Source organism: Corvus brachyrhynchos, unplaced genomic scaffold, assembly GCF_000691975.1.
Source record: "Corvus brachyrhynchos isolate BGI_N302 unplaced genomic scaffold, ASM69197v1 scaffold346, whole genome shotgun sequence".
NCBI classification, from domain to species: Eukaryota; Metazoa; Chordata; class Aves; order Passeriformes; family Corvidae; genus Corvus; species Corvus brachyrhynchos.
Window position 1 is genome coordinate 6,246,014 of NW_008238644.1, and position 10,672 is coordinate 6,256,685.

Sequence of the window (10,672 nt, forward strand, 5' to 3'; positions counted from 1 at the left end):
AAGCAGTGAAGTGTTGCCCTGACACAGCACGGGAGCTGTAAGCTCTGATACCCTGAACCCATCTCCCTTCAGGAAAGCCTCCAACTCCAGGGCTGGCATTTGCCTGACATTTCCTGACATATCTAAAACACTGGCCTCCTGTAGGAGGTGGTTTATGGAACAGTGGGATGGGCTGGGCAAAATCCTCCAGGACCTTCTCATCAGTGTGATTCAGATGTACTGGGGGTTATCCAACTGCATATCCAGGCTCTCCCTCCTCTGTATCCCACAAAGTACACGGAGAACCATGGAGCAATCCCTGATGTGTTACTAGAAGAGGATGATGCACAGAAGTTAAAAGGTTCCTGCCTTCTGAGTTTTTCTCCTCCCTCCCCAGCCCAAGCTCCAAGGGACAATGCCCAGTGAACTCACGTGTTCCAGGAAGCACGGCCCAATCTCACTGAGATGGGGGTCCTCGTTGTTGTACTGCTTCTCCAGGTCCCGGACAAATCCCATCTGAAATCTGTAGATGTCTTCGATGTTCCCAAAGATGATTTTCAGCTGTTCATCACTGAACATGTCCCTCCTCTTCCGGCACTGCTTTAGGTAACCCTGTGTGGAGTGAGAAGGAAGGATTTGCAGAGAGCAGCAGAACCCAGGGGACAGCCCTGAGGAGGGGTGTCAGTGCTGGTGCCTGGTCCTGCAAACCCCACTGCCTCCAACGCCTCATACCCAGCTGTCCTACAGGCACTGCTGCTTCCATGTCCTTCCAGTGGCCATGGTGTTACAGAGAAAGCTGTGAGGGGCTGCTTGAGCCTGCTCTGATTTCTCCTTTCAGCCCAGTAACCAGGACAAGGAAGCTGTTTAACACCTCCATCAAGTTCTGTTTAGTATCTTTATCAACAATCTGGACAGGGGGATTGAGTGCACCCTCAGTAAGTTTGCAGTGGATGTGCTAGAGGGTGGGAAGGTTTTGAGCAAATTCCCCTCATCCTCCTACACTTCACCTCTCAGGATGATCATCACCAAATCACAGAACTGTGAACGTTGGAAAAGACCTTTAAGATCATCAAGTCCACCCAGAATGATTTAGACCAGAAACTGTGCAAGGCCAAATCTCAGATGGTGCAACTGGCCTGGTCCGTTCTGCAGCATCCTGACTGGGAAGAAACAACACAGGGGTCATCAGGAGATGACTGTGCTTACTTTGCTTGCCTTTATTATATAGGAAGGGGGAAAAAAAGAAGGGAAGAAAACGCCAGCAGCTCCAGTGGAAGGGCTAAATTTGGGAACTCGGGATGCTTAGTCACACAGCCACGCTGCCAGCTGGTGACACGCAGCTGCTGGGCCACAACGAACACTGAACACTGCAGTGAACTGTCCTTCAGCCTCACCACGTGGTTCCTGGCAGGGAGAACTTCAAACATGAATGAGAAATGCCACTTTGGCCGAGCTGGCCTGGACCCAGCCTCTGCCATGTCCAGCTCAGCTCAGAGGATGCCGTCACCCTGAATGTCCTGGCTTTTTCAGCTGAGAAGTTTGGGTTATGGAACACCTTCTCCACTTCCTAATCTAGGTCTCTCTTCCCCCAGGAGCTCCTTGATGACTCATTTCCCTGGGTTTCCCTCTCTGATTTCCCAAGGCCACGAGGAATGGGAGCAGGCTGCTTGCCACGCTGCAGGACAGTCACAGGGCAAACCAAAATCCAGACTGGGGAGAAACACAGGGCACCTCTCCATGCAGCTTTTCCTGTTTACCTGCTGATCTCAGAACAGCTTGGAAAAAAATCCCAAGGAAAAAGCCAGGAGCTGTGGCCCTGTCCCGAGGCCAGGCCCTCCCTGTGCCCGCAGGCAGTGTCCCCTCACACTCTGCTCCCTCCCTTCCCGAACACAGGAACATCTCCCAGCCCCGGGGTTGCCACTGGCTGTGATTCTCATCCTCAGTATTCCCATCCTCCCCATGCTGCTTCATCATTTCTCTGGAATCACGTGTCTGGAGGAGCTGAAGCAGCACATTTCTGTGCAGGCACCTCTGAAAGCACAGGGAGAATAAAGGAATGCGAGGAGTTCCCAAGCCTCATCCTCTCTGTGTGTTTGGAAGGTGGTTTCCAGCACAAGGCAGGAAAAGGAGACTGAAGATTCATGCCTAACACGCAGCACAGGAGGCTGCTGCAGAGTTTTTCCAGTAAATTTACTTGTGTTACATAAAACAGTGTCATCTTCCTTCTGCTCATCCCGTCAGGTTTGCTCAGAGAAGGGACAGCTGACTGATGAGCAGATGTGGGAGAGTGTTTTGCTCAATGAATACCTAAAAATAGCTGCCAAACTGTCTCTCTTTGAAGTACTTTCCCATGTAGTCCCTCAAGTATTGGCCAAAGTTGGACAGGATTGGCAGCAGGTTAAGTGCTAAGTTTTCTTCACCCCACAGTGGGTTTAGAGACAGCCAAGAGAGGTGGTCAGTCAGTCCGTCCGTCCGTCCATCCATCCATCCATCCATCCATCCATCTGCCCAAACAGCTTGTCTGGCTGAGAGCAGGGTGAAGAAGAGAAGAAGGAGGCTGCAGGCTGTAACTTCAAAGGCAGCTGTAATGATATTCCAGATTTTTTCCTCTCTGAGCTGGTTTGGGGCTGTTTATTCTGCCCTGGAACCATCCCTGAGCCAGGCCCAGCACCATTTGGGCTGTAAAGCAGTGCTCTCTGTGCAGGTGATGGTGGTGCTGAAGGGCACACACCCAGAATAAACATAAGAACAAAGCTCAGACTGTTTGAGCTGGAAAGGCAAACCAGAGCCAGGGCTGGTCCTGGGCAGCCAGGACTCAGATACTGCTCCACAGCAAGCCATGGGGGCGGTGGGGCTTTGCTGTGGTGAGGAATTCCCTCCAATCCAGTTGCTTCCCGCAGGCCTTGGCTTGCACAGGGGATTTTCATCCTGGTGCTGGCCAGCTCCTGAGCTCCCTGTCTGGCCAGACTTGTGCCATGAGTGTTGGGAGTAATAATAGGGTGTGTAATGACACAGGAGCAGCGAGGGGAAATGGACCCTGAAGCAGAAGGGAGCCATGGGAGGGCTCTTCATCACCACCAGTAACCACCAGCAACCACCTCCCATCCTAAGGTGCCTCACTGGTATCAGGATTTGTTATTCACCACAGCTCAGCAACAGGAGAAGAACCACACACTGCTAAACTCAGCACTAAAGCAGGCTCAGCCCAGCCAGAGCTGCTCTGCCATCCCCTCTCACACCTCACATCGCCGCCGTTCGTCCTTCCTGGCACCCCAAAACAAAGAGCCAGGGAGGACGGGAATGTGCCCCTGTCAGAGCAGCTCAGCAGGGGCTGCCCGGTGCCTGCCCGTGCTGTGGCACAAACAGCAGCCCTGTCCCACCCAGCCAGGGGCACGGGGAGCCCAGTCCAGCCCCGGCTCTCCCTCTCCAGCCCCACTGTGCCAACGCCCGGCTGACGGAGCTGTCTGGAGCCTTCCTCAGGCCAAGGGATTGCTGTGATTACACTGAGCATAATGAGCCTTTCTCCAGCAAGGCACAGCCATCATTCCACAGATGAGAATGCCCATTTCAGTCCTCCTCCCTCCTCAGCTGAATCATTTCCTGGTGCTCTACCAGCAGGTGAGATTGAGCCCCTCAATCCCGTCTGCATCACACAGAGCGAAGGAAGAATTTTCTGGATCTCTCCTGTCTGGGACGTATCATTAGGGGCAGTAAATCAGTGCTCCCCCACGGATGTCACTGCAGCTGAACCTGTCTGCACCTCCTGAGAACTCCAGTTGGCAGAAACACCGTGACATGGCTGGAGAGGCGAGTTAAGGTTTATTCCGTTTCCAACAGAAAAGCACAAATGCAGGAAAAGAAACAATTTGTGAAAAAGTGCCTGCAGTTCTTCCCTTCTCCAATGCAAAGCTCTCTGACCGAAATAGCACATTGAAATTAAGCTCATCTGTTTCCAAATTGAAATCCCAAGACTCTTCCATATTTGAAAAGTGTCATAGATGCTTTCTGGATGGCTGCTCTGCCTCGCCGAGAGAAAAGCAGCAAGTATGAAGGGAGGAAGACATTCTTCTAAGCACAATCCACCAGGGGCTTCACCACATTGACTGGGCACAGGCTCACTAAATCCTAAACATTGCGAGGGATGAGCTGAAAGCCATCCCCAGACATTGATTTCAGAGCTAACAAACTTCTGCCTCTCAGTGATAAGGACATCTCTGCACACCGTGCTCAAGCTCTCTGGCACAGCCGTGTATTCCCCTCCCCAAACACCCAGCACCACATGCTCTGCACTTTGGGCTCAGCTCAGGGCACTAATCCCGAACTTAAGGGGTTGTAGAGGTTAATTGTAACCTAATGAACAAGAACCAAGTTGGGGACTTGTGGGGTCAGTCACTGAAGTCCATTGCTTCCTGGTTCCCTTCTTCATTTCCCATGATGGGAACATTTTACCCTCAGTCTCGCCATAAAAAAGGCAAACGGGGGCCATCCTGAGCCAGGGGAAATTGTGAACCCGACATGAAAGGCACAGATGACATGGGTAACTGATTGGTTTAATTACAACCTAATTTCCTCAATCACAAGTTCAAAAGTAGATGGCATTGGGTTTTAATTAAGAGGACTGCTTGAAGGATCTCAACCTCATCACGTTTTAGTCAAAGAGCTATGGAATAAAGGCCAGGAAATTGCACTTTTAGTTAATACAAACCAAAGGAATTATCAGATCCAGCAGGAAATTCTCAGAACTGTCAATACTTACTGACAGATGCTGCTCCTCCATTAGACACAGTCCTCAGACACTGCAGCTTGTTCCCAAATCACCCAGGGACAAACTTAGGCTCAGCTTGTTCCCAAATCACCCAGGGACAAACCCAGGCTCAGCTCTGGCCAGACCCCCAAGTCCTGGCTGCAGCTCCAGGTACCTCACAGATGTCCTTGAGGTGTTTGACGTGGTGGGGACAGACCCAGGCCAGCCCCCCTGATGTCCTGGTGCCCCAGGTACCTCGCAGATGTCCTTGAGGTGTTTGATGTAGTGGCGCTCGGTGCTCATGATCTCATTGATGACGTTGGCTCTCATCTGGTCCCGGTTCTGCACGGTCCTGCCCAGGCACAGGCAGTCGGCGCTGGGGTCCAAGTGGCCGTTCTGCACCTCGCTGGTTCCCTCCTCCACCCCATCCTCCTGGTTCACCCATAGCTGCAGGAGAGAGGGGACAGCACAGGGATTATTCCCAACAGCAGCACAGGGGGCTGCATCACGGCTGCACGGCTCTGGGAGGTGTTGGATCCGCCCCTCCTTGCTCCACCGGGGTGTCCACAGAGCTCCCAGCCCACACTTCCCAGTTCCATACTGGTGCAACCGGCCCCAAATGGTTCCCCACACACTCCCCGTCTCTGAGGGGGTTGCCAGTGTTGGCTGCTTTGATCCCAAATATAAAATCATCCTGTGACAGGTGACTGGGTGCTGCCAAGAGCTCCAGACCGAGATGGACACCAGTAAAACAGAGCAGCCTGAGCACAGCTGCAGCTACTGGTGTCAAGCACTGCTGTCCCAGCTCCTGCCACCTCCAGCTCGGGTCTGTCTGAACAGGAAGATGCTCTGGGAGCAGGGATCAGCCCTTCCCAGGGGACTGATCTGAGGTCAAAATGTGGCTGGTTCAGAGATCTGAACTGGACATCAGCACTGGGTTGTGTTTCTGGGGCTCTGTGACCTCCCAGGCCTGGGCTGTGCAGGAGCCCTGATTCCATTTCTCAGCAGCTTTCCCCACCAATTCACAGGGACAGCCTGGCTCAGGCAAATCCCACATCTCAGCATCCCAGGACTGGGATCCCCAAACCATGGGATCCCCAAAGTGCATGGACAGGACACCCCTGAGCAAGTTCCCTAAAACCTGGGGGGCTGAGAGCAGCTTGGGACGGGTGCACTGGGCACTGAAAATCACAAAGAGCAGGGAGAAAGGATCACTGTGTTTTCAGCACACTGAAGCTTCCTTCCAATATCAAATAAAAACCAAACTGAAATTGCAAATTCCAACTCTCTCCTGTGTGTCTGAACCAGCTCTGCACACACCATACGGATCAAGGGCTCCTTCTGTTACCTTTTCCCACAAAACCTTAAAATAACTCTGATTGACTCAAATTCGGATCGGGGTGGTTTGTAAACAAACATTAAATAAAGCCTAGAGCTGACAGAAATACCCCCGTCTTTCACAGACCACCTCAGCTGTGATGGGAATGAAGCAACTTCTCAGCGTTTGAAGTCCCCAAATCCTGGGGACTTTCAAACCTAAAAATACATTTTCCTGTGAGCGGTGGAACTATCCACACACAGAGTACAAGGAAACCAAGCAGCACCATTAACCTGATCTTCAGGCTTCCTTTCAGTGTTAATAGTTTTTCCTACTTCCTCGTTATTCAGTTTAAACTGGGCTTTACACAGATTGTAAAGGGCAGTGTTCCTGTAAATTAGGGAAGTAAAAACCTCCAAACCTGCCCCTGCTCCTTCCCTGCTTTCCCAACCAGCAGCTGTTCTGCTAAACCACCTCTTGCAGCTCCCACGTTCTGCCCTCCCACAGCGAGTTGTAAAGGCCAAAAAAAAAAAAATCAAAACCAAACCCATCTCCTCTTTAGCAAGATGTTAATGATGCTGCAAATTTGGGGATAAAAAGGGGGTTTTGTAGGATTTCCATCAGCACTGGGAGGCCTGGCTGAGCCCTGTGCCACTGTGAAGGAAAGCAGGGAGCTGGTGATCTAATCCCACCCAAATACAGTGGGATCCAGCAGGGAAAACCTCTCCTGGCACGCTGAAACAAATGCCTCGTGTTCAGAAAAACAACTCAAAAGCTGGCTAGGAAAGTGTCTTTTTCAGCAAACCCACCCTGATCTGGAAGAGGTTTGGGGTCCACTGAGGCAGAGCAACACCCCACCAACATGAGCAGGTTTATGCTGGAAAATGAATAAAAAAATAAATAAATACATCAGGTGCTGCTGCTGAGTAATGTCCCTGTCAGTGCAAGTGACCTCGGGGGCCAACTACTGACACCAGTGCCACCAGTTCCAGTGGGGCTGTGCTGGGACAACCTGGGGGCACCCTGAGAAGGGAAAATGGGCCCTGGGAAGGACAGAATGGCACAGGGAGCCCTCCAAGGGATATGTCCTTGTGCCAGCCTCACTGGCATTCCGAACCAAGCAGATGTGGAAAATCCAGGAGCACCCATGTGGGGATTAAACCCTGTTGGCTGAAGTTTAAAATAACTTCCCACCCTGCTTTGCTTCTCCTATGAAAAGGGATTTTGCAGCCTTCCCAAACCCAACTGGAACAGCTTGCTACTGAGTTTTCTGACATTCCTGCCAGTTTGGCAGCAGAGCATAATTTTTAAAGCTCTACCTCCTGGAGTTCAGGTGATCATGAGAAAAAAATTTATTTTCCTTTTTTAAAAAAAAGCAGGAAAGATCTAATCCTAACAAGGCATTTGTGTGTAAGCCTGAGTCATGAATCCTAAAGGCTTTGAAACTCCAAGGCAAACTTGCAAACTTTCATGATTCCTCAAATTCAGGCTGCCTTTTGTGCACGGCAGGAACACTCCCTCCTTCCTCATCTGCAAATCTCAGGAGTCCTGCTTTCTTCCTTAATGAAATTTTTGCTCTTTCCTGCTAGGATCTGTGTTCCCAAAGGGGAAAAAAAATTACAGTTCTAGTCTGGATGGCTTCTGCCTTAGATTAAAAACAAATGCAACAATTTTATCAGCTCCAGAGGAAGCTGAAGGTGCTTCCACCCCGTGCTCCCCAGCCTCGGCTGCTGGAAGGATGAATCCCACTGTGTTGTTCAAACACTCCTGTTTCCATCTAAACCTCTGAAGTTCTCTGAAATTCCAGCAAGGATCCTTCTTCCAGGGCATCATTTGAAGTTGGGACCATGAGTAATAAAAGTTGAGGTGCAGTGGCAGCTGTGACACCGACCTTGGGCCAGTCACTGCTGCTGGAGGAGGTTTCCGACCCAAACCCAGGGATAATCATGGAAAAACTCAGGAAGTTGTTGAAATATGGACTGAAATGCATCACCAAACTCTTGCTCTCATCCATGAGACACACCTGGGGCTGGGTTTGCACCTTCAGCTCTCCGGGCTGGGGAGGAGCTGGGCCATGCTGGGCCAAGGGAAGGTGGCACTCCAAGGGTTAACTGTGTCCTCTGTCCCAGTGCTGCTGCCCCAAGCTGGATCCTCTGTGACAGTGGTGGAGCTGCAGGGGACAGCGAGGTGGAACAGCCACACTGGGGAGACGCTGAAATGTCACACTGAGTTGATTGGGACAAAGCTGCAAACGTTCCTGGTTTAGCCCAGCAGCTGTACCAGGGTGATCCCTCTGTTTCACACACGTGGGACGCCCCAAAACGCCTGAAATGCCTGAATTTCCCTCCTTCCTGTGGGGAACAGCTGAGATCCCACTCCTGGAAAAAGATCTGTCTGCTCTCTGTCTTTCCAGCTGGACACGAATGCACAGCTGCCCCTCCCTCCCAGTGAAAATATCTCCACTTTTACAAAAGAAACTTCAAAACTCTCGTTTTCTCCCAGCTTCATCCCATCTCCCCAGCATTCCCAGCTCAGCATGGGTGGCTGCCACGCCTGCAGGGATTTCCACGCAGCAGGGATGGGACAGGAATTCCCTGGCAGCTTCTCAGCCCTGCTGCTCACGTGGATCCCAGGAAGCCTCTCCAGGCTCCCGTCCTGTCCTCCTCAGCAGTTCAGGGCTGTGGCTTGGCACAGCACTGGGATCCCAGACTGAATTCCTGCATCCAATGGCTCTGTTTTTAAGGATAAACAACAACAGCTGTTCAGCAACCACCAACAACCCCACAACAATAAATCCAGGCCCTCTTCAAACACCTCAGCAATGCAAAACATCAGCGGCTGTAAAATAAAACAGACTGGGAGGGTTTTCCCCAGGCCATGAAAAAGGCCCAGCAGCCAAACCACCAAGCCCTGAGAGCCATTTCAAGCACTCTGTATCAGGAATTAATTAAAAGAAATCAGTGAAAACTACAGGAAAAAAAAAAATCAAGTTGCATAATGCTGGTCCTACGTGATGCTTCCCATTGAAAGGCCCCTCCATGTGGAGAGGAACGGGCTTATCATGAGGCTCCCAGTCCTATTTCAAAATTCAACCCTAATTGGGAAGTCATGACCAGCTCTTGCGTAATGGAAGAACTTGCAGAGGCAGATAAAAGTAAAATAGTCAAATAAAAAGGGCCCTTTTCCCTAAGGAGCAGTTCTGGGAGCCAGGGAGAGCTGATGGCTGCATTGTGCTAATTCATGTTCTCTGTGAGTGCCATCCTCTTAAAAAGGGAAAAAAAGGAAGACCCAGGGAAGCACAGGCCAGGCAGGCTCACCTCAGTGCCCAGCAAGAGCATGGAGCAGATTCCTGGAAAATATGCTCAGGCACGTGGAAGGCAAGGAGGTGACTGGTGAGAGGCAGCACAGCCTCACTGAGGGCAGAGCGTGCCTGACACATTTAGTGACCTGTGACAAGGTGGTTACAGAACTCAGAGCCCTTTCCAGGGTCTAAAGCACCTCCAGGAGAGCTGCAGAGGGACTGGGGACAAGGCATGGAGGGACAGGACCCAGGGAATGGCTTCCCAGTGCCAGAGGGCAGGGCTGGATGGGAGATTGGGAAGGAATTGTTCCCTGGGAGGGTGGGCAGGCCCTGGCACAGGGTGCCCAGAGCAGCTGGGGCTGCCCCTGGATCCCTGGCAGTGCCCAAGGCCAGGCTGGACATTGGGGCTTGGAGCAGCCTGGGACAGTGGGAGGTGGCCCTGCCATGGCACAGGGTGGAACTGGATGGGCTTTAAGGTTCCTTCCCACCCAAACCACTCTGGGATTCTGTGATATAGAATTTCTATAAATATCATTTATCAACTCGCAGCTTTACCCAAATGGTGCATGAAATCACCCAGTGGCACTGGGCCAACATCAGTGACCTGCAATTATCACAGCTTTACCCTGCTCAGTGCAGGCCCTGCACAGAGAGGACTTTTTCCTTCAACAGGCACCGAGGCCTGATCGCCTCACAATGATCAGAAGCCACAATAAACCAAACATTTTCCCAGCCAGCTGCATTATTAACCTCCTTCCAGTGGATATTCACAAGGACAAAACCCGCAGATAATGTGTCATTCTGGATTCTCGCTCACAATTAACTAACGGCAGATTAATGACACGGCCACAGCCTTCCAGAGAGCTGCTGCCATTCCAGGGAATCTGGATTGTACAGGACAAGTGTGGGCAGCACAGTGGGTTACAGTCACTGTCCCAGTGTCAGAGGCTCCAATAACCTGCAGAAATCCACGGAAGCACAGAGCCTTCCCCACAGCCTCTTCCCCCCCCATCCACAGAGCAGAGTTCCCACAGGATCTGCTCCCTTTCCTGCCTCCCTGAGCTGGTTCCAGCCAGGGCTGTGCCCGTGTTTGCAGCCTTGGGCAGTGTCACAGCCCCGTGCAGTGTCACATTCCCACTCTGTGCACTGTCACATCCCTGTGCACTGTCACATCCCCATCCCTGCACTGTCACATTCCCGCTCTGCTGGACTCCACACTGGATTAAGAGGATCAGTTGCTCATGTGCAGCCCAGGAGGGCCCGTGGTGCAGAGCTTTGCAGAAGTCAAGCAGCAGCAGCCTCCAGGCAGAGCCTCTCCGAGGCCTCGGGA

The 10,672-nt window shown here is 51.7% G+C and overlaps 1 protein-coding gene across 1 annotated transcript in view; it reads right to left on the minus strand.

Annotated features, from left to right (window-relative positions):
- ARHGEF9 (Cdc42 guanine nucleotide exchange factor 9) overlaps positions 1-10,672 on the minus strand; it is a 155,998-nt gene that overhangs the window by 36,903 nt on the left and 108,423 nt on the right. The window contains exons 3-4 of the mRNA XM_017737504.1: positions 4,979-5,170; positions 412-591 (exon numbers count right to left, since the gene is read on the minus strand). Coding sequence (XP_017592993.1) covers positions 412-591; positions 4,979-5,170 — 372 coding nt within the window. The remainder of the gene's footprint in view (positions 1-411; positions 592-4,978; positions 5,171-10,672) is intronic.